The sequence below is a fragment of the Echeneis naucrates genome, chromosome 11 (genome assembly GCF_900963305.1).
Source record: "Echeneis naucrates chromosome 11, fEcheNa1.1, whole genome shotgun sequence".
Lineage (NCBI taxonomy): Eukaryota > Metazoa > Chordata > Actinopteri > Carangiformes > Echeneidae > Echeneis > Echeneis naucrates.
This window is the reverse complement of record NC_042521.1, coordinates 9,757,943-9,782,246: the sequence shown is the minus strand read 5'-3', so window position 1 is coordinate 9,782,246 and position 24,304 is coordinate 9,757,943. Positions and strand designations below refer to the sequence as shown.

At 41.7% G+C, this 24,304-nt stretch overlaps 2 protein-coding genes across 2 annotated transcripts; both read left to right on the top strand.

The window, feature by feature from the left end:
• Window positions 1-853: 853 nt before the first annotated feature.
• On the top strand, window positions 854-3,164 carry LOC115050734 (ras-related protein Rab-25-like). The gene is made up of 5 exons (XM_029513760.1): window positions 854-1,064; window positions 1,543-1,738; window positions 1,839-2,032; window positions 2,224-2,304; window positions 2,389-3,164. The coding sequence occupies exons 1-5, from the start codon at window positions 1,028-1,030 to the stop codon at window positions 2,514-2,516; spliced, it is 636 nt and encodes a 211-aa protein (XP_029369620.1). The 5' UTR covers window positions 854-1,027; the 3' UTR covers window positions 2,517-3,164.
• Window positions 3,165-7,669: 4,505 nt separating this feature from the next.
• LOC115051049 (zinc finger protein 385D-like) lies at window positions 7,670-18,803 on the top strand. Its single transcript, XM_029514315.1, has 8 exons — window positions 7,670-7,793; window positions 9,482-9,597; window positions 13,961-14,068; window positions 14,618-14,786; window positions 15,842-16,090; window positions 16,180-16,361; window positions 17,516-17,617; window positions 18,015-18,803. The coding sequence occupies exons 1-8, from the start codon at window positions 7,784-7,786 to the stop codon at window positions 18,261-18,263; spliced, it is 1,185 nt and encodes a 394-aa protein (XP_029370175.1). The 5' UTR covers window positions 7,670-7,783; the 3' UTR covers window positions 18,264-18,803.
• The last annotated feature ends 5,501 nt before the right edge of the window (window positions 18,804-24,304 follow it).

Genomic DNA, 24,304 nt, shown 5'->3' with positions numbered 1-24,304 from the left:
CTGTATCAATTGATCGTTGCCTTGTGATTCTCTGGCATTTGACTATCTTCTAGTTCTTTTTTTTTCTCTCTCATTTGTTTTAAGATTATGAAGATATTACATTTTGAAATGCAATACGTAAGCGATCTGTCTTCTGGGAACAAAGGTAAAAGATGTATCAGCCACAGTTTTATTTGCAATGCTTACAAATTTACAAATTTTTCGAGTGTCCAATAATAAATGACTGTTTTAGGGTTTTGCTTTGTTTTTTTTTTTTTTAAAGGAAATTCCTTTGGTAACAATCCAGCTCCAGAGAGTCAGCTGAGCTCAGACACCTTCCTCTGAACACTGTCTCTGCCTCTGTCTGTCCTGGAGTTTATCATATTACATAGTTTGTTCCAGTTTGCCCTAGATTGTCCTACAAATGATAAAGTAACGATGAACCTATAAGGTAAAGCATTACCGAATGATGTACAAACTACTTGTGTTAATGTGATGATGTTATTCAGTATTGCTGTTGAATGTGCTGTTTGTTACTATACATCTGTTGTCCATAGCATAGCAGCCTTAAAACAGAAAAGGATAAAGTGAGTGTTAGGCCAGATCATGGATTCTACCCCCATCCCTGGAGGTATCAGACAATCAGAGCAAAGTAATGACATGCTTTGACACACAGATCCACCTGTTAGGCCAGGTTTACTGCCGTGCAAATGAAAACAGTCAGTTGATTGAAAGGAAAGCCGAGTGGAGGGTGGAGTCTGTTCCTGATGACTTAGCTTTGGGTTGTTCTACCTGTTCCACCTGCTCTGCCCCTTCCTGCCTGCCCTCCCTCAGGCGTCAGCTGATGAGGGATTGGCAACCCACAACTCTTGCCTGCCCGTCTGTCCAAAGATAAGACAGGAAAGAGGAGGGGACAGCTGAACTTTTTCTCCTCCGTTTTCACCTTTACTCTTCTCTTTCTCTCTCTCAGTGTGGAGAGAGAGAAAGAGGAGTGAGGCTTCAGGATATTTACAGAGAGAAAAGAGAACCTGCCACCACTGAGTGCACCATGGGGTCTGATGACTCGTACAATTTTGTCTTCAAAGGTGAGTAGCATTTACTTAAGCTGTGATTGTGTAGGCGGAGATAAAGGAGAGCTTACTCTTGTATGTCTGTAGATGATGAAGCTGTCAGGTGCAGCTCTGGCTGTAGCTGCTTACTGTAAAGTCTGCGGCATAGAGGGAAAAAACAAGGAAGTAATAGCTTCCATACTTGTTTATTTGGTTGTAAGTCATCTGACCTTTGACCTATTTGAGAAACATTATCTCACATTTCCTGCCTCACTTTGAGACATGTTTCTTTATTTCTCTGATTGAAAGATACATTTTCATTCCATTCATTCTGAAAAAAGCAGAGGTTGTGATGTCATGGTGTCTGGATGGTGGTGTAGGTGACAGAAAGTCTGCATGTGGTTTCATGACATAAACACACTGTTTGGCCCGCGAACATTTGATTTGTCATAAAAAAATGCATCCCACTTTTTAAATGAATAATTCTACTGTGTCCTTTCTGATGCCCATTAAGTGGTTTTGATAGGGGAGTCTGGTGTAGGAAAAAGCAACCTCCTGTCTCGCTTCACCAAGAATGAGTTCATTCTTGACAGCCGTACAACCATCGGTGTGGAGTTCAGCACACGGACCGTTCAGCTGGACACATTCACCATCAAAGCTCAGATCTGGGACACAGCAGGGCTGGAGCGCTACAGGGCCATCACCTCAGCGTGGGTACACACACACACACACACACACACACACACACAAATATATACAAGTACGATACAAACTATACCTACAGTAACAGCTCTCGCCTGGTGGAATCAGGTATTACAGGGGAGCTGTTGGAGCACTATTGGTGTATGACATCAGCAAGCACCTGACCTATGAGAGCGCAGAGCGATGGCTGAAAGAGCTGTATGAACATGCAGACCCTCACATTGTGGTCATGTTGGTGGGGAATAAGTGTGACCTGGAGACTCTAAGGACTGTGCCCTCAGAAGAGGCCAGGAATTTTGCAGGTCAGTTTACTTATATTATTCACGTCATTATATCTATTCTACTTTTTCTATGAAAGCATGTGTGAATTCATTTACCAATCCCACACACAATAAGAAGTCAGTACAATTATTTATACTGGAGGTTTTGCAAATGGCAGATTTTGTTGACTGTTTTTTACTTTGTTTCTGCCTGACCTTTCCGACCTATTCAGTGAAGAACGATCTTATGTTTATGGAAACATCTGCGTTAGACTCCACCAATGTTGAGGCGGCTTTCCATGAAGTCCTCACCGGTAGGAGACGCTCTGTAACTTTATCAAAGCAAGTCTCCATAGTTTTCTTGGAAATGTTTACTGAGATGTCTCCGTTACTTCCAGCGATCCATAAGAAGGTGGCCAGCAGAGAGGTGACCCGTGGCTCCATTAGTGCTGTAACACTATCCAGTCCCTCTGGACCGACCAGCGAGGCCCAAGAGGAGCGTAGAGGCTGCTGCAAGAGCTCCTAACACACTGCAGCGCCTCACGAATGTCTGTTCTGTCCACGCTGAAGCAGCTTCTCAGCTGAATGTTGTTCACGCCTGACATCATTCGCATACAATATGAAAAGTGAGGTACCATGTACAAACCTCCATAAATACAAATGTTGTATATAAATCAAGAGCGACAGATTCAGAGAAAGTTGATTTTTTTTTCTTTCTTTTTTTTTTTTTTCTTTACCTAAAATATTTCTTCCGGTGGCTAAAGAGGTGCTTCTTCTCTCGATTGCTGTCCATTTTGCTGTGTTTCATCTGCTAGTTTCAAGTTTTTAAAGCAGAGTTGTAAAGTCGTGTTGCTTTTATACATGAGTGTACTGGGATTAACTTGGAATAAATTATTCATGTTAGTCTGTTTGGATCTAATTACCACACAAAAAATGACCTTTTCTGCATTAACTGAATCCAAACTAGTTAGGGGAACGGGAGAGAGGGATGTGATATCAGAGTCAGACAATGCAGTGATGCTCTAAATCCAATAGATTATGGGATGAGAAATGAGGAAGAGGAAGAGTATCGTTGGATGCTTCATTTGTGATAGCCTGTGTGATGTATAGACCTCAAAAAATAACTCAAGTGAAACTTCCTTAAAATTAAATTACTGGCACACGCTGCTTCATATTAAGATCTCCCTCCACTCGAGCCTTCACAGTGCAAAAATGATTTTCCACTTAATTTCCTGTGCTTTTCTTTGTACGCACATCACAGCTATTTCAAAAGAAATTGTGATCCAACACTCAAAGATCAAAATGATGGATTTGTCTGTGAGGAAACAAGTATTTTAATGTTAAAAAAGCTTGAACTTCAGTGGCTTAAACTAAAGAAGACCACATCCCAAGTCGCGCCGCTCTGGCCCCTGTCGGCCTGTAGATGGCAGTGCTGATGTTGCAACCTGGATATGAAGCAGTCACTGAGGTGAGTTTGTTCCCCCTTTCTTTTCCTTATTAACTCAAGTATTCTCTCTCTACTGTTCATCATATTGATCCTAGTGGTTTGCTGCTGCTGCGTTGTCACCATGGTAGCAACCCCCGATGCTCTCCTCAGAAGTTGGTCAGTGCACGTATGTGAAGTAGGAATTTAACTTACACTTTTCCCCGAAAATATTAAATACATTTGCAGGCATTATGGCTGTGTGTGTGTGTGGACGGACAGATGATCTGCAGACCAAGGGAGTAATTCGACAGGCTCAACTGAGAGAGCATAAATCTACAGCCATGGTGGTTAATGACATTCTGGACAGATAGTGCTCTATCTCTGGCTCACAGATGTCTTTTACTGTGCTTTTTGAGTGTGTGTGTGTGTGTGTGTGTGTGTGTGTGTGTGCAGCATCCCCAAGCAAGATTTTACTACTAGAGATCATTTTGCCACAGTGAAGTGACCACTCATGCTTTTATTAAGTTTCTCTTATGAAAATGTGGGAAGTCTCTGCGCTGGGCAGTAAATGTTTAATTATTTCCTGTGAATAAGGATATTTTTATGGGCTGAGTAAAGGCATCTGTTGTAATAATGCATGCGGGCTGCACAGGTTGAAAGACTGGTCATGAAACCTATAAATCTCCTGTACTGAGTCGAGGTGTGAGTGCGATGTTTGCTGAAAATCGTGAAAAAAGCTTTTTATTCGTTGTGTCAGAATGAGAGGACTCAACAGCGAAGTGAGAAATTACGCTTGGATCCGTGTCTTTTTGACCTCAGCTTTAAAACTCATTGGAGTCGTAGGAAAGAATTGGATTTAGCAGCTACATGTGGTGGCTATTACCCACATGCTACTAGACATGTGTAGCCTGTAAAATGTGTGTATGAAACCAGGACTCAGATCTGCTAAACTGATGACTGGTATGGCACCTTTGACCCAAACGTGGAGCTGTTTATCTCCCATTTATGATTCCTGCTTCCTCACCACCTTCTCTCTGCTGAAACTCTCATCCTCAGAGACTTTAAAGTCACAGCATCACAGCTGTATGGGTTTAATTGTGACCTTTGTATTCTTTTGACATTTGACCCCACAGAGCTTCACTGAATCCCAGACTTACTATGTAGTCCATTATTCATTTTTGTCCTTCTCCTCTCTCCTACTCTACGATTCCTGATTCCACAGAATTTTTCCAAGGTGGCTTCACAAGAGCTTTATTCTGCTATTCTGTCTATTTCTGCTTTCTGTGCCTGTTGGTGGCACAGACAGACTGACAGGTGTATCTGTTACCACAAACCTGCAAAGCGAACAAATGATGCAAGCTTTCATTCATGTATGCAAGATTTAAAAAAATTAATAAATAAATAAAATCTCTATTCTCTTCACCTTTAGTCTGTTTTTCTCAGTGTGAACTTGCCTTAATTGTGGCTTGGCTCGGCAGGTAAATTGTCCACCAGACCGTCAAACCCGGCTCCCTTTGTCCTCATGTTTCTGTGCCCGCACAAGACAGACTCAACTAAATTGCTTCTGTTGGTCAGAACTGCAGCTTTCATGGTAGTTTGGTGAGTCTTCTTACAAAGTTGCTATCATTTAGCATTCTGTGAGCATATAAAAAATAATATAAAAGTGCAAAGCTCCTGAACAGGCACCTGCCACTGACAGCCAGATATGTGAGTTGGTACTGTGTCAAACTGTGTGGGTGTGCGCATGATTCTGCTCATGCAAACGTAGCGCCAAAGTCCAAACACAGGAGTGTGTGACAGCCCACATTCCTCCATCATCCTGCGTCTGTCACAGCATATCAGCAGAGAGAGGAATTTGAGATTTTTCGTCAGCTGACATCATCGCATAAATAGAATCAAAGTTAATGCACACAGATTACCATGGTGATGTTGTTATGGCGACCAATCAAAAGGAGAGGTGAGCTGATGGTTTGCTGCGTGTTCAGACTCTCTGCTCCCCAAAATGCACAATGGAGACAGCTGAAAATGAGCTGAGAGGTGGATCATTGCCTGGGAGTGACTGCTGAGTGTTTATCGCCCTCGCTTGAAGACTTGAACTGCTTAGTATCAGCTCAATTTATTATGAGATAAAAACACACACACACGCACACACAAAAACACTTCCCATACCAACTGTCTGCTTTCTTATGTTTGATTGTGTCTCCCTCCCATATAGGTAAGTTAACTGCCTCCTTTCATTTCATAATGGAACCTGCTGAGCTTGGCCATCTTCATTCAAGGCCCCGCTGGGGTCACAAGTTTCCTTTCTGGCATGCAATTAACAGGCGGCCAACGACAGAGCGCCTCAGCGTCAGTCCACTTAACATTACATACCTCAGTTACCATGACAGCCATAGTGTTTGTCTGTGAGTCTGTAATGCTAAATGGCTGCAGGTGTAAAGTGATGCATCAAGCAATTATTTGAGTGCCGCTTCAAGCTGAAACCTGAGACCTGAAACAGTGTAAAACAGGAGTGACATTAACACATCGTCTCCAGTGTGATATGCGATCTCTCTGCTGAGTTTACATTTGTGCTTAAGTGGTGAGATCTGCAGAATAGCAGGCAGACCATGTTTTAGTCTGTGAATCGTTACTTTTTCAGTTATATCAGAATAATAAGGTAAAATACCCAAATAATGATACGTGACTTTTGCCAGGTTTCTTGTAGCTGCCCTGACCACAGATACATTGACTTAGAAATTTTTAAGAGCTGACCCAACATCCTACCAATCAGAACCAAGTTTCACTCCACGACTTCGATGGTGATTTCTTACCTTGGCGCAGTTCTTACACTTGACGAAATAAGACATCTGGCTAAAACTAGAATATAAAACCCTGAGCTTCCAACTGTGTGTGTGTGTGTGTGTGTGTGTGTGTGTGAGAGAGAGTCTCACAGAAACTTCACAGCTGCTCATTCCAAAGGAGGGAAGGAAAGAAGGCAATAATACCACCCAACCCCTAAAAATGCTCTGCTTTTTCTCAGAGAAACACAAAACGTCTGGCAATACAGTAAGTGACAAAATGGGCGTTAAATTGAGTTTATGAGTAGTTATTTCCATGTGTGTATTCCATTTTCTCTTCCTTTTCTGCTTTAGTTCCATAAAGTGTGTAGATGGAAGTACAGCTCAGACAGTGGCTCAGCCTAGAGATGTACATTGAGCGTGTCTGTATCATGGTTATGTATTTAGGTGCACTTCACACAGAGAATAATTTCACTGAGTAAAGAATGTCTGCAAGGCAGGTGCTGTCTTGTTTGATGCCACTTTTTGTTACGCAGGCCATTGTGGCGCCGTCAGTGCTTTTTAATCACAAATATTACAATTTTGTATGCCTAATGAAAAGCAGGGATTGTGCGGGGACAGTGAGAGTGCATGTTTGTGTTGAGGGAAACTGTTGTTGAATCGGCAGCCTTCCTGGACCAAATCTCTCTGGGGTTTTGGGCTGTGGGAAAACACATGTTGCTGTCCACTTTGCTGACATACAGCGGGGAAGCGTGCTCGGGCTTGAGGACAAGGAAGTTGAACCCAGGTCATCTTGCCAACTGAGCTCTCTGAGGATGTGCATATGTACCTACCCCTCTTAAGTGGGAGTGGATGCATTGATGCGTAGCTTACATGCGTGCCTGATATTTTTGGCTTGTGTTGTGCTGTAGTTTCCTCTCTACGCACCGAATGCTCCGAGATGTGTTAAAAAAATACTGAGGGCCTGAGAGGAAACAGCTACAGAACAGGATATGAGCTGCGCAGGGCTCCTTCCCAACGACAGCGGCCCAGGAGGGAAGTCTGTGGACAAGAAGGCCCACTGTGACCCGGACCGGGATTTCCTCTCATTCTGTTCGTAACCCAGTATTATTTACAATTCACAGTGAGCTGCAGAAGTTCTCTGATTAGCACCCGTCTCCATTTTTTTGTGGCGCTATATGAAATGATACTCTGCTGTATCAACCCAAATGTGCTTGTTTTGTGTGTGTGTGTGTGTGTGTGTGTGTGCGCGCGCGCTCTGGTACGTTGATCAGAGTAATTTCTGTCCATTCTTTTTAAGAACCCATTTCTGAGTAATGCAGATACAGTCAGGGGTGGACTTGTACACGAATCGTGAGGAGATGAGGAAGAAGAGCAGTAGGAGGAGGAAGAGGAAGAAAAGGAGGAGGATGAGGGGCGGGGCAGGTAGGAGGAGGAGGAGGAGGGAATCCAGATAGGAAGGAGCAGTGTCGGCGCCGCAGGAGAGACAGAGGAGAGACAGAGGAGAGACAGGCCGTGGAGGAGCTGCCGGGGGATGAAAAACACTTTGACCAAACACTGAACAGCCGGATTTCACTTGGCGCCGCAATGTATTTTGGTATGTAAACGATCGGAAGAGTTGTTGTTGTTGTTGTTGCTGCTGATGATGATGATGGTGGTGGTGGTGGTTGTGGTGGTAGCGCAGCGGAATCACTTGTTGCTATGTTGAAATGAATGAGAGCTCAGTGAAGTCAGTCACCTGCACACAGAAGACAGCAGATCAGTCTGCATCTGCCCAAAAAGGAAAGATTTAACATGCCCGATTATTGTGATGAGTGGGGGTGAAATACCTGATAGATATTATTACAGCTAATACTGGACACTTACTTTTTAATGTCCTGGTTCAGAAAGTGACTGAGTGTCTGACTATGTGTGTGTGTTTGTGTGTTTGTGTGCAGTCTCTCCATCCACGTGTCTCTTGTATCATACATTCAGTCGGCGCAGTTTTGGGGGGCTGATTGAAGGTAATCAGACTAATAGCAGAGCGGATGGGCGTGTTGAGATTGTGATTCTGATGATTACACACGCCGGCTGGTCCCGAATCAAACTGTAATCAGACTCGGAGAACTACACGAAACAAGACTCACAATCAGCGCTCGGCAACACAAACGAGAAGCGAATCGCACGCACTTTTCGTTGAGGCCGCAGAGCCGCGTGTGTCCGTGTCTAAATGAAAGTTTGATATAACGGGTTTATTGTGTGTGTGTGTGTGCGCGCGCGCGCATGGTAACGGTCATGGTAATTCCCATTTGATAGTATTTGATTAATGGTTTGGGTCGTGTTTCATCCAAATTTCCAAACACTTGATAGGTCAAGTTTATCTAATGTTAACTTTTCCTGGCTCTTTATCTGAGCTATTGGACTAAACTGCCTATCTTGGGATTTCTGGCTGTTAGTCATGTAAAATAACAACGCCTGGATATTATTTATTGCAGCTCTAATGTGTTATGCTTTTAGAAACATGGTGGAATAATCGATACATTTTCCACCCAGCACAATTATACACATGCTGCTATAATCATCTGTTTTGGAAGTGAACTAGGTTCTTTCTTTGTCACTCACTACACAAAGGAATGAAACAGGAGAAAATATTTGTGCAGTAAAAAACTGATGTGATGTGATATGATATGATTATTCTTGCAAATAGATTGATGTGTACACAAGATTTATTTGTGTAATCTGTGGCAATGAGTCATGTTTTCTCTTTAAAATATCTTGATGTGTAAAGAGCATTATTATTGTGCTCTCAAGTACACTGAAGTAGAGATAGGACCTTAAACACAAAGTGACAAGGACCTCAGCACTGCACTGAAGCAACAGTAGTATTACCTTCTGTGTCTGCTTCCCGTACAACTTTAAAATTTTACTCTAACATTTTAGACTACTGCTGGTGTGAAGTGTGGGTGTTTCAATGAAGAGGTCTTTGGTCTGACACTTTACCATATTTCAGTCTCTTCACTCTTTCACAGTGGGTTAATTTGTTTCGTATTTGAATTCATTTTGTTAATTCATGACACGTAACTGTGCTGATTTAAAGGATGCACTTCAGTCAACACAGGCCTTTAACAATATTAATGCAATCGCGCATATTAACATCCAGTCCTGACACGATGTGATCTATTTTTGAGCACAGAAACCTTTCAGTGCAGCGTGTTTTCATCTTGTGCTCTCTATAAAGAAACATTTTGTCACCACTAAGTCACTGCACCATGTGTTTATGTCTTCTCCCTGTCATGCTGCTCCTAGGTAATATGTGTCACAGCGTTGTGTCGCCGTTGGCCCGTCCTATGCTGTGCAGGACCCAATCCTCCCCTGACCTGAAGCCCCTCCTCCCCTTCCACCTGCTGCCTGGTTTCACTGATGTGAGTACTGTCAGTCACTAGTCGTCGTAGCGACCATAATCTTACCCACCGCACTCATTCAAAAGAAATCGAACCCTCAGACGGTGACTGTGGTGGTGATCCCTGCTGTGATTTCATGAAGGACTCTGCCTGTGTGGAGTCATCCTCTCTGTACACAGATGTATAAGCACGCTGCCCACATCTTTCCAAATATATCAGCTCTGATGCAGAGAGCTGTGACATTTCCACACCACCTGAGGGGTGGAGCTGATTCCTTGGTATTCCTCACGCAGAGCCTTTTTCTCAGAGCTGTCTCTGCCCCGGTGCTCATGAAGGGTGAGGGTGGAGAGAGCCAAAGCTGGCCAAGTGCAAACCCTGAGGAGAGTTGATGTGTCAGGTGGGCTGACGTCTGCTTTAAAAGACTGTGCTGTATGTTTCCATATCCTCCTGGCTGTATGATGTGTGAAATCATTTTTCTGGTGTGGATCAATATGTAATGGACTGAATGATGTAATGCAGCTAGACTACGCAACGTTCTCACTGCCATGACAAACCAATATTTCGATTTTTGTGTGTTTGTTTTGAGGATATAAAGCTAAGAAAACATGTTTTGTTTTGTTTTTTTGTCCTCACACACATTGATACCAAACCCAATATGAAGCGAAGAGGCTGAAAACCACTAATAAGCCCATCACTGAATCTTGCCAAATAGTCACTCTCAAACAAAACACACTATTTTCCCTTTGTTCCTCCCTTTTCTTTATTTTTTTTCTCATCGCTAGTCTGTGATGCGCCCTTAGATGTTCAGAGGAGATGCAGAAAGACAAACTAGGGGTTTCAAAGTTTAAAATCGACTGTGTATTTGTTGGACAGTTAGTGTCAGGGTTGTTTTTTGTGCAACCTCATTCTCAATGGCAAAAAAGCCACCTGAGGAGAAATGGGGCATTGCTCTGGGACTTGGCTCCCTACTCTGTTGCTTCACGCTGCTCTCCTCATCTCTTTGGCCTTTCTATCTTTTCTACTCTCCTGCAATACTCTTGCTCCATCACCCCCTTCAGTTTAGTCTTCTCTTTTTATGTATTTTCCACTTTCTCTTCTGCTATCAGCTTCCCCATTCCTCATGCTCTCATATGCTTTTCTGGTTTCTCGGCTCCTCATCTCTCCATTCCTTTCTCCACCTGATCCTTTTTTGTTTTTTAAAAAAAGAAAAAGGGCATTTTTCTAAAGAAATCTCAATGAAATTGTTAGTCACCTCCACTTTCTCCCAGTGGACGACCTTCACTTTTAAGTCGGAGTAAGAACAGCTCTTTGTTGTTGTTGAGTCACATCCCCTTCTCTGCATCCCTACTGAAAGCTGCTGTGTCTTTTTTTTCCTTTCTTTTTATTTCATTTCTCACATCCTGCAGTCACAGCCCCTGCTACACCTGACTCCTTTGTTTATTGTCTCATCACAGGAAAAGCAATAAGTCCTCTCATTAGAATACCTGGAGCTATTGAACTTTGGTATATTTGCTTAAATTACTAAAATAAACAATTAGCTAAACAGTTCATGACTACTTTTCAGTTGAATGAGCTAGTCAATTGTTTGTCTGTTATATGAATGGTACCTTTGAGGTGAGTACAAAGCGTTCCTTTTTGCCGCTTTTTGACTATTTTATTGATAATTTGTTGAAAGAAAACCTGATAAGACAAACTGTTGTCTTTTTAGCATATTAACTATTATATAAGTATATTTTGCTCAGCAAAATTAATAGGAAACTGTAGTATGAAGGGACTCTTCTCCCTCCTCTGATTTGAACCTGTTGTTGTTATAATAAGTGGCGACACAGCTGAACTTGCTGAATCTGTTCTGAGTTCTTTTCTTTTGGTGTGTGTGTGGCAGCCTAATTTGAATGTAAGTGCACTCTGTGTTGGCCTCTGTAAAGAACTGTGCAGGAGTTTGTTTGGTGCCCACGTGGGTTGTCATGGTTACATTGTTGTACTTGTGTCGGTGCGTGTGTGTGTGTGGATGTTTGTCGTGATCCAGGTATCCAGTGCTGCAAATTGGGACTTCACTGGCTAGTTTTGTGTTATTTCTTTTCTACATTGGAAACAAAAAGTGTGTTTGTTTCCAAGCAAATAATCATTTAAATGACAAAGAACCTACAACAGCAGCTCATTCATCACAACCTTCCTGTTTTAGGTGCTTGGCGTCCTCCATTTACACTTAAGTCTCAAGCTGGTACATAATGTAAATCCAGGAGCATTCGTCATTATAAATGTTGAGCCTCTTGACTGTGCTCCAGGTAAAAGTCTGCTTTGCTTCACTCGACAATATGTTTCAGCCTTAATTCACTGCCTGGAGCTGAGAGTGTCTGACCCATCACCACTGACTGCTTCTTTCATCAAGAGAAGTTTCGAAAGGATATGTGTTGATTATCGGTGATGCTCCATGTTTTTCTTTATTGGACTTTCCATTAGATGTGCTGCTTTTAATGCTACAATAAGCATGGATTTGTTTCAGGAGATGATGTAGTATGTATGAGTGCAGGATAAAGGGGGAACAGCCAGCTAGTAAAAAGGGCAAAATGACTTTGCTACAGGTGCTGGTCCATCCCAGAGTGCGGGGTGGGGGAGAGAGGTGAAGGGAGAGGGGAGCAGATGGAGGGGGGAGTGAGGAATGTGTGATGGAAGGTCAGCTGGCGTCATGGAGCTGTGGAGGGAGGAACACACGCTCATAATGATCTGACACTAAACTGTTCAGACTCATTCAGAGAAAGACCCAACAATGCTCACCATCTAATATATGATTAATGTGGCAAAGCTCTACACAGCCTTTATAGCAAACATCTTACGGACAGCTTCTTGATCCGTATAATTTTTTTTGATTTGCATTTTTTTTTTCTTTTTGCATGTCACATGGGGAAATAAATTTTCTGTCTATTTGTCTTTGTGAGTTTTATATGTGCAAACAGCTTCAGGGAAACAGAGGGAGATCAGAGACTGATAAGTGAAGACATGCATTCCAGCACAGCCGCCTGCAGTGATGATCAAAGAAAACGAACAAGAGCACACACAGGCATACATAGACAAGCACTCACAGATACAGGCATTCTGTTGGATTTCTTTATTTATTTAGAATTTCAATTTTTTTTTTTTTTTTTTTTTAGCTTTTGAAAGGTGAAAATTTCATATTTGGCACTAAAGGAACAGAAACTATCTCCAGTGCAGTGCTACATCTTTTCCAGGGTTTATAGCACGAGCTGGCAGACCTATAACATCACATAAATTCTTACGTCACCTCCAGCCACATTTCCATAAAGCCTTCCTTGGTTATATGACTCCCCTACATTTCATCACAAGTAATAGGTTTGCTTTGCTCCACACAGGCCAGTTGGATTTTATTGAGTTCTGTATATGTGCTCATTAAAACCTTGAGGTGGGAATGTCCAGAAGTGCACATCATTGTGTGGTCAGTATTATGCACACAGATGAACCCTAACCCTAACCCTAAAGGTCATGTTATGACTAATATATATTTATTTTTTTGCAGTACAGTGCAAGCAAAACACCCCAGTGCATCATGTTCTTTAAAAAAATCTGAATCCTTTTGGTAACCAATCACACTGTGCAGGGAGTGCTTCATAACTCCACCTTCACTTCAAACTGTTTCAGTGGAAACACCGTCTGCAGGGTCAGTGTCCTGCAGTCTTCTTGGAACAGGGCTGGACAAAGAAGCTTTCAGCCCCTGCAGGTTTTAAAGATGGCTGTTAAAATCTTGTGGTTTGTCCATTATGGCGAGCAGAGGACATGTTAAGCTGGCTCCATGGTGGTCCAATTGGATTCCAATAAGGACATGTTTTCACTGCAGAAAAATGTCGGCATATAAGTTAACACCTACTTCCCAGCTGTTCCTGTTAGTTATGTTGCCTTTTGTTGAGGAGATGCAGAAAAAGGGATTATCCAGGGTTTGACCTAGGATTGAAGTTCAAGGCCAATTCCACTCGAACCCTGTTACGGCTCTGCTATCTCTAAAGCACATTTTCACAATATGAATATTTTCATGCCTGCTCTGGTGAATGATTGGTGGTAATGTATGCACGTCTGTATTTGTTGAGTGGTACACCAGCTGTGTATACTTGTTGTTGTGCTTGTGCTCCAGACTGGGTTCAAGATCATCTACTCCCCCATTCAGCTGTTACTTACAAGCCCCTGCATCTACACAGAGATATTAAGTTTTTTTTTTTTTTTTTTTTTTTTTTTTTTCTCCTAAAAGGAACACATTCGCTTGCAGACAGCATGTCATTTAAAACTTAGGTGACTGCGTTCACTACCTACTCAGTCTTGTCTTTTACAATCCTAAACCAGTCATGGTATTAATGCTACATGTCTGTTTCTGTTGCAGATGGATCATGTCCACAATGCTGTGATTGGTCCAAACTTTGGGTTAACCTCACCACTGAAGAGGAAGCCCAGTTCCTGCGGAGTCTGTCGACTCAAATTCAACTCTGAAGTGGGTGGTGTCCTGTGGGAAACGCACTTTGAATTGTTTTTCTTTCAGGGTACTTGTAATTCTCACACACACCCTTGAATGACAGTTGAACAGCTGAGTAGACCTGCCCTTGTATTTGGCTGCAAGACTGGTCCTGATGGGCTACAGCTGATGATTTCTTAAATCGGTTGGTGCAATGTGCACACTTCTAAGTTTTGACCTAACTGGAACATTGTTTTTTCTAGTGCACTCATTACAGAATGATTCATATGGACTATATGGTGCTGTGCTGAAATACGTTATCGTCATTCCTATTTCAAGAGACAGCTGACAACTGAGAAGGTGCAGCACAGAAATCGCTCTTTGCAATTGCAAATAATGTAATCAACCACCTACAGCGGAAACATACCAAAGTTTGATTTACTTGTCTGCTGATCAATGTTGGTATGAGAGCAGCATCTACGCTGCATTTCTATTACATTCAAGTCAGGCTTTGTTGCTTCAGGTAAAAACATTGGGAGGTTTATAAACCTAAGTCAGCTACTTTTGTGTTTGCTGTTGTGCACACAGGTGCAGGCGTCTTCCCATTACAGTGGCACCAAACATGCAAAACGTCTGAAATCCCTGGACACCCCAGATACAAAGATCAGGACCTCTGAACCAGTCGCCCAGGAACCCACGTTGCAAATGCTCTTGTCGTCCTGCTCACAGCCCTCCAGCTCTGAAGCTACGTCAGGAGGTGCGTGTGTCTCTGCAGACACACATTCATCCTCTGGACATGTGTGTCTGCAGATATCTAATCAAACCTTCTTTTCCCAGTCATGACTTTTCTCTTTGATGTGATAAACCTCCTGCTGTTCTGGTTTTCACCGTGAAGAGATCAAAGGTATCAGAGCATTATCCCCTGCTCCTTATTCATGTCTACATATACCGATCCCATTCGTGAGGTCAAAACCACCAAAAACACTTTGCATATGATCTGTGAGTAGCTGTTCACTGTGTGAAGGAATCTACAGAAAATGTGTGCTGACGGAAATCCATCAGCACAAATGTGGAGGTGTGTCAAATGTGTGTGTATATGTATGTACCTGTGCTGATGTTTTCCTTTCGCATTTTGCGTGTGGGTGGTAAGGATTGAATGTATTACATTTTTGCTGCAAGGTAAAGAGGAAAGAAATTGAGGATTTTTTTTTTTTCTCAACATCGCTGATACGAGTTTGTTTGTTGGAGAGAAAGAACAAGTCATCATTTCTAGTTTAGAGTTAGTTTTAGGGAAGTGGGTGAGGTGGCAGGGACGCTTTTTAGAATAACTGCAGCAAAAAGCCTTGTTGGGCTTTCAGCGTGGGAAATCAGTGGTCACAAGCGGAAACCTTCTCAGCTAGGCAGAGCTCATCATTGTTATTAGCAAAGACTGAATCCTTAAATCAGCAGACACTCCTCCAGGGAAACCTTCACAAAAGATAACAGAGCCAAATCATTTCTATACCAAAGTGTTCATCAAAAGGCTGAGACACAGATCCTAGAGGAAATCAGTGATTATTACTGCGATTAAAGAGGGTGATAGAAACTATCACCTGTAGCTTGGTGAGATTTTATCTCTTTCTTTGAGCAAGTCAACATTTTTATTTCAGTACACTGTAAGAGTGCAGGAATACAGAAATATGCAGAAATATTTGTTCCCCGATCATTCCACTGTCCTCGTCTCCCTTTTTGTCTGTTTTCTTAGTTAGGTAGCTAGTTTCTGCACGCTATCTTATTAATGTCATATTGTTCTGACTTCTTCTTTTATTTCAGAACACTCAGCCCCAAACTCTACCTCCGAGGTGGCACCGTCGAGCAGCAGCCCCACCGAAACTGTGAAATCACCTGAAACCTCCCCATCACCCAGTCCGAGGACCAGGGAGAAAGAGACACTAAGAGACGGAGACATTGGAATTGCGCCTGAGGAGGAGACAGAAGAAGAGAAGGCTATACGTCTTCTCTACTGCTCCCTCTGCAAGGTGGCTGTCAACTCTGCCTCTCAGTTGCAGGCCCACAACAGTGGTGAGAAACTGAACTCATCGGAGCAGTCAAGCTTTGCCTTTTTATCCTGTGTTTACATAGTCTCTTGATGTGGCACTATGTCTACACAGGCACTAAGCACAAGACGATGCTTGAGGCTAGAAGTGGCGATGGAGCCATCAAGTCTTTCCCCAGAACAGGGGTGAAGGCCAAGCTGGCTGTGCCGTCTGATGCGTCAACTGGACTCCAGAACAAAACTTTCCACTGTGAGATCTGTGACGTGCATGTCAACTCTGAGACTCAGCTCAAACAGGTTTGTGGCTCAGCAGCTATTTTAAGTCTGTGTGGTCTTGTATGTGCATGATGCAGCAAAGAATGAACTTCCAACTGCTGCAGTATGGCTCAACCTGCAGACACTCTGGTCAGGTGACGGGACCAATTGGCTCCTTGCCCAAGGGGAAACCAGCTGTGACATTTTATGGTCGTATGGACGCTACTGTTTAGAAGCATTGAGTTTGTAATTTGTCTTAGTTTTTTAACACCACAGCAAATCGTGTTTGGGGAAAATGGTGGAGCTGAGGAGGAATAAGGGGTGGATCTGATCTGTGCTTTACTCTGTCCTGACTGTCAGGCACGTTCCTGTGTTCGGTACAGTCACTCACATGGCAGCCCCAGGAAACAAAACGTTTTCTGAGATCATAGATCAAGTAAGAAATAATGGTGTAATATTCTATATCATTAGCTTCTGCGTCCAGTGGAGTCCATCCTCTTGGTCATGCAAGAGAATGCAGCTTTAAAGCTCTTCAGTATCATTTTTAGACCAATGCCCATTTTCATTTCTTCATATATTTGTTTATTTAATATATTTTCAGAGTCCGTGTTCTTCACGTTTTACTAGTCTGTTCCTATTGTGCATGTAAAGGTATGAAAAGGTCAACTCTGATGCAATTTTGCAGCTCACTGTTGTCAACCAGGTCATAGGTGAACATTTTACCTGTCACCGGAAATGAATTTGAATCAAAAACTTTTGATGTAATGAGCACAAAGATATAAAGCTGTGAGTGTGTTTCACCGAACACATGAGTCTGTGTTCGTGATGTGAATGCGTAGTGTAGGTCTTCATATTTGACTGTTTTAAAGTTAACTTTGGCCAGGTGCTCATGCATATTTAGCAGTGAACTGCTGATTGTGCGTGGCACTGGCCGAAGCCATCTGTTTGTGCTTGTCAGTCAAATCAAAAATTTCCAAATACACCTCTTGTGAATATTTCAATATATCTCAAAGTCAGAGCTATCGAGGTATCAGCATGCTGCCTGAATGCCTAGAAACCTTGAGTTGTTTTTTACGAGTTATTCAAGAAAAGGACGAGTTTCTTTCTTTGTCTGCTCAGTCTCTGTGCTGCTGCCTCTGTCTGTCAGGGTTTATTTATCTGAGAGTTTCTCTTCCTGTTCCTCTGCTTCCCTCCAGCACATCAGCAGCAGGAGACACAAGGATAGAGCAGCAGGTAAACCAGCCAAGCCTAAGTTCAACCCGTACACCCCCACCCAGCGTCACCAGAGTTTCCAGGCAGTGAGTACCCTGCTCTTGCTTGATATATTTCAACCCTCATCAGCGTGTTTGTGTACATCCACTGACTCTCTAGAGCCTACTTCAGGAAGCTCCACTCCCTACTGCCACTTAGACAAATCACCAGCGATAGGGCTTAAAGGATCTTATGTCTGACGAGACCTCCTCCTGAGGAAAAAACTTGGCAGATAATAAAAAAAACAAAACAGAAACAAAAACAGATTCTCAATTAGATTGTGTGGTGATAGTTGGGACAGTATAAACCTTTATAGGCAAAGTAGTTGTAAAAACTCTGGTTTCCTACTTAAACTTTTAGTTTAGCTCTGTAAAAAAACAAACAAACAAAAAAATAAAAACCAAACTCTTGATTATAATTTGTTTGTCTTTGTTTTCTCCCCAGGTTCGTCTGGCTCTACAAAAGAACCAAGACCTCACCAAACCTCTGGCCTCCTGTCTCCTACAGCGTCAACTTTCCGTTGCTGCTGCTGCTGCTGCTGCCATGGCAACACTGCCCCCCTTCCCTCTCCGGCCTGCTTCAAACTCAAGTCCTGCCCTGTTTCAGAGTCAGCCCCTCCCCCAGGCGCTGCTGCATCCAGCCCCTGGACCCATCTGTTCGACACACACACCGGTTCTGTTTTCTCCCTACTGAGCCTGCCGACGTCTCAATCAGCTGAACATCAGCCAAAAGTGGACGTGAGACCAGAACGAGACGTGATTTAAGACAGGCTTGCATTATTCCACATACCAAACAATACTGCGGCTATCATGGGCCAGGACTGGAAACGGTTTGCTGGGGTCAGAACCATAAGAAAGTGTGGGGTGGAGGAAATACTAAGCAGCAAATCAGCTCTGTTGCGAGTGTGTAAATGTGTGTGAGTGCATGTACGGATGTAGCCATCACAGAGGTACAACTTTTTTTTTCCGGATTTTTGTTCAACTCCGTTAACTTTTATAGATTTATAAATAATCATTGTAACATTGAAGGAAGTTCTTAAATGGATGCTGAACTGTTCAAATCAGTACAAATGTAGGAAAAGATGCAGACTGGTGAATTTCCATGATGACTACATCTTTGTGTGTTTGGGTGTGAAAATATTCTTCTATAAATGAATGTATGAATGCCAATCAGAGCATGCTTGACTAAAGATGTTTATTATTTTCCAATAAAAAAAATAGGTGTGGATACTCATTGGATTACCAAAATGCTTTCATTATTACCTTTTTTGAGCGTGAATACAGTCTAACGGTTTTAAAGATGCACTGTCAAACAAAATGTGTTTCTTGGGAAAAATGTCGGGACGCCCAAACTAAGGTACCACAACACCTCCCCTCAAAAACTTACTTCCTTAAATTGTTCATGCTGAAGAGTGGAGAGGCCAATTAACATTGATGTCTATGGACAACTGAAGGGATCTATTGATCCAAATAGCAATACAGCTGCATACATATTTCAATTACAACACAGTCACAAGCTGCCAACCTGAGGAAAAATGTATTGTTTAAAGTGTATGAATTCATTAAATAAATACAGGCAGAACTAGTTGAAATTCAACTGAAAAAATTCAAAGCCACATAACTAATTAATACGACTTTATGATTGAAATACATACTGTGTGATGTATTCAGAGATGGGAGGGGCTTAAAGCTGAGCCGCTTCACCTGACCGGGTGCCAAAATATGCTGACGCTGTGCCAATGTGAGGGCATCAGGTGCGTTTGGACTAACACTTCAGCTCTGTGGCTTTAGTGTAATGTTGAATCTTGCTGGATAAAATATTTTAGTCAGTATGAAGCTGTGTTGATGTGGTAAATATTTTTCTAGCTTGAGACATGAGCTGCTTACTTTTACATGATGGATACAATGTCAACTCATAATCATCTCACTTCAAACAGGTTATGTTTGAATTGAGTAGGCTGCCCCTTTTTCAGCAATACCCCCTCGAAATGTCAGTGCATGTCACCGCTTAAATACCTACATTGTGTGAATGAAGACAAGTTTGCAGATTTGTGTGGTGACATTTTGGGATTAAAGAGCCCAGATATAACCACACATCACACTCAGTGTGTCTGTGGCTATTTACTCTTCCCTTTGAGGGTTTTCCTCATAGACACCTAGGAAAAAAATACAATAGAAAACTGAAGGATGATTTAATAGTTCAAAGTCTTTTGACCCATTCTTGAACCCATTTGAAGTTTAAAACACATTTGTAGTTAAAATTGTGCGGAAACAGTCGAAGTTCAAAGTGGAGTAGGTTAACAGGGCTTGAAGATTCAGTCCATTTACTTTAATTGTTTTGACTGAAGAATTCAATGAAACTGCAGTGCTTGTACAAACAAAATGTTTTTTCTTGGACTGTGTTAAGGTATTTGCCCCAAAAAATACAGAAAAAAGCACATCTATAGAATTTATTAGGTTCAGGAAACTTGAAAGGCTTTTTTCAGACTATTACTGAACAGATAAGCCTTTGTCCTCCCCCCTCAGCCCTGCATACCCTCCAGCTTCATCCTCTTAGATAAATCAAACCAGGAATGTTCTATCTGACTTTATTGTCTGTCTTTTTGATGAGGTTTACAACACTGCTGCCTCAGGCAACGTGTAGATCATTTTGGTAGGCTCATGTTTTTGAGGAAGTTCATTTCAAAAGGCTAGAGCTACAAGCAGAATTTGTATTTCTGCTACAGTGCAGCTGCTTATCTGAGGAGCTGCAGCAGGTTTATAGTTTGGATACACTTGAAGAAGGCTTTCAGATTCTGACAGTTTTTTTTCCCATGTTGTCTCTATGTAACTTTCACCCTTGTGGAAAAAATCACAGCAGTATCTCAATTAGGACTCAATTTGTACGACCATTGATGGAATTCCATGCTGACATTATCTGAATGTCTGGTCAATTCGACCATTTCTCAGGGGACAAACTCAGTTTACAGGCTGACTGTATGCTGCTTTTTCAACTTTCTTTGACTTCTATTCTTTTTTGTTTTCCCTCTTTTATTCTGACAGCTGAAACCAAACTGGATTAATTAGTTAGATATTTTCTGCTTGTGTCCCCTGCAGCCCCTCCAAAGTAAATAATCCCACAAGCCAATGCACAGAATTATCATCCAATCAATCACTACCTCCTGAATCTCCCAGTTGTCACAGCGTTCATCATTATGATTATTATTATTATTAATTTCCTGTGGTACTGATTGTGAACATCTGTGTGTGGGATGCTCATTTCTCTTCAGGCTGTCGCAATCCAGACATCCCTGGCCCCAAATCCCCTGGTTCATTCTTTTGCCAGCCTTAACTGTCTTTTCTCCATGACCTTTTGTCTTTTTTCTTTCGTCATCTCATGATTATGTTCAATCTCCCCCTGGCTTCCTGTCTCTTTCTGTCTCCCTTCTTTATCAAATTTGAAAAATTGAAAAATGTGTGTGCACATGCACATGTAAACATATGTCAGCTATAGAAAAAGCCAAACTTAGCATCCAGGGATTTTTTTTTATTCTCGGCTCCATGGAGAAAAGACAAAGGTACAGAGTAGTGCTGGGCATGACATGTTAGGGCAATTTCACTTGCTGTTGAATTTAAAATCATGGAATTAAAAAAAGACTATAATAAGCTTTTGGCATCAGGATGCAGCATTTGGACTTCTGCACATTGCACTTTAATCCAAATCATAAAACAAAGGTGGTCATGGGTTACTGCTGTGAGACTATGACCAACAAAAATGAGGGATGGAAAGCAGAATTTTATGAAGTCGAATGGAAAATGAAACATAAAATACAACTGCAATTTGCATTCACCATTCAAAAGTTTTTTTGTACTGTGCTTTTTAAAATCTCCATTTGAGCATTGAATAAGAATAACAGGTGGTTATTCATGAATATACAATCTGCTTCCTTTCAACAAATTGTCTGGCACATAACACATCTGAGTTTTTACATAAACTTTATGGATGAAACAATTTAGTTGGCGATTTTCAGAGCTGCTAGTTGTATACATTCTAATTGAATCACTCTGGCTGTTTGGACTTTTGGAAATCCACTATCAGTTCGTTTGCCTTTGAGGTATTCTGTAGGAGGCAGTTTTTCAGACTCCAGTCACTGAAGGCTTTTAAGATCCTGTCCTTCCACAATGCATGCCACAATAGCGGCATCATCCGAGTATTTCTGGATGTGTCAAGACTCAGAGTTGTAATTGAAGTCTGCTGTATACGATGTGAAACAGAAACCGAGCCAGAGCAGTGCCCTGTGGAGCTCCATCCTGCTGCTCCATCCTACTGTCCCAGAGATAAACTATGGCCTTTCTGTCGAGTAATCTGTGATCCAGGAAACAAGTGAATCACCATATTTCACTATTTATTAAACATCATTTCATAAACAGCAATTTAGGCATCTTAAGTAATAAGTTGTGTGCGTCTGATGGTTGGTAGTCCTACAACACAATAGCTGTCCAAGCTTCCCCCTGATGGCTGCGTTTCTCTGAATATAGGAGGCAGAGAAGAGGCAAGCAGAGTTTACAGCTGTCCAGGGAGCAAAAGTTAAAAGTGGAGACACAACCATTGATAGAATCAGCCAATTCACTTCTAAGTACCTAATGTGGCTCTGGCAGCAGCAGACAGAATTAGTTTAGTCCCTGTGTGAATCTTTCTGGTCCACTGGAGGCAGTACAGCAGTATGGAATGGAGCAACAGATCAGTAAACAGGGGGAATGTTGGCACAGCAGGGTGTTGAAGAGCAGGTTGTAAGGCATAAAGACCAGGCTGCAACCCACAGTGAACCAGTTGTGTGTCTGTGGCTCAGTACCACTGTCATCTGTGGTCAAAGAGCTGTCATGCTGCAGCAGTTCTCCCTCAATTTGGTTAATTAGCAGTGCAGTTAAGATTGACCATCCTCAGAGGAAAACTGTCATGAGTGATTCTTCATACACACTATTAATCCATAAAATGGCCCAGTTATGGAAATCACAGTACCAGTGGACTGGGTATCTAAGGACCTTTTTTATTAATGACACAATTAATTATGTTATTATGGCAGCATTTTAGGAGAAGAGAAAGTCAATTCTATCTTAAACTAACTGTCACCCTCACGCCTATATTACGGCTTGTGCTGCATACTTTTATCATTTGTTCTGTTCTTCAAGGTAGCTTACCTTTGCACATTAATCAGTAACTAAGAAACCACTTGATGATGATTCTTTTGGTATGTTGTTAGTATAATGTCATCCAGTAAAATAAACGTATGCATCCTTGCTACATTTACACTGCGCTAACATGTTCTCCTTCAAAAAAAAAAAAGAAAAAAAAAAAAAAAAAGGTAAAGTTCAATCAATCTAAGATCCATGAAACAAGCTACAGTTTCTGTTTTAAACCTCTGTCTTTAATTTAGGGGCTGATTACACAACCTCTGTTATGATTTCATTACCATACATTGTGAGCATAGCACCATATGCATATTTTCCATGTCAAACAGTAGGGCTGTGTATTTTGGCTACAACTGGGGTGAGTGCACAGATTAGACCTAATGCTTTTCATCTGGAAGAAAAAGAAGATCTTGGCCAGTGAAAGCATTTGGTGAGGTGATTAAGAAGCCAGAGATCTGATTGAACAGCCATGAATTTGTGATTGGATGATAAAGATACTAGGCTATTGTAAATAAATGGATTTTCTCTGCTTTGCACTTTGCACAAAAAAAAACAATGTTTTCATTTGTGTTGACATCCAAAATCTGTATATTTATTGTGATTTAATTTCTGTGGCTGCCACAACGCTCACTCCGTTTTTATTTTCAGTTCCTCCTATTCTGTCCTTTTCCTGTACTTGTGATAATACGTTTCTCTCCAGGCGTCGAACACGTGGATAGTCAGGGCTGGTATGAAATGACTGTGTGATGGATTTGTCCATTAAAGCAAAGTGAGCTAAAACCTGTGGAGTCCCTCTGGCTGTCTTTCTGCCTGACATTATATGTTTCTCTCCCTCCCTTTCTGTCTATCGTTTTCTTTTTAAAATGGACACTACAAAAAAAAAAAAAAAAACGGCACAAAAAACAAACAAACAAAAAAAAAAAAACTAAACAAAACAAAAAGACCACAAAAACGAACTAACACGGGGAAAAAAAAAGCAAAACACTTTCACGCATAAAATGCCAGTATACACCTCTCATCATTTCCCTGCTGTGAGGGAACCGCTGTAACATTTACTTGCTTTTAGCCAGAATAATACCCCTTTTGTGCAAACATAGGTGATCTTATTATTAAAACAGTGAGTCATTTCAGGTTTGTACAGCTCACTTAGGAACAGAGCAGCCCATCCTACAACACTTACTCAAACCCTTAGCACGTTCTTTAGACTTTAATAACATTTTTTATTTATTTTGGTTTGGTGTTAGAGCTTAGCTACTACATATCCTTGTTGCATAGCGAGCAAAGTGAAATAATCCCTTTAACAATATCTGTAAGGAAATTCAAAAAAAAAAAAAAAGAAAAACTATTCACAAAGTGTTTTGCCTGAAAGTATGGGACTGTTTTACAACTGAGGCCCCCTGCTGAAGTCATTTGTTTTTAGAAAGTGACACTGACAACACCCAAGCTTTGCCAAGGCCCTTTCACTAGCCTCAATATGTCGTTCAATTGGCTGTCATGGACACTTTCTTGGATCCTCACTGAGAAAGGTCCCAAAACACTTTATATTCGCTACAGTGCCATGCAAGA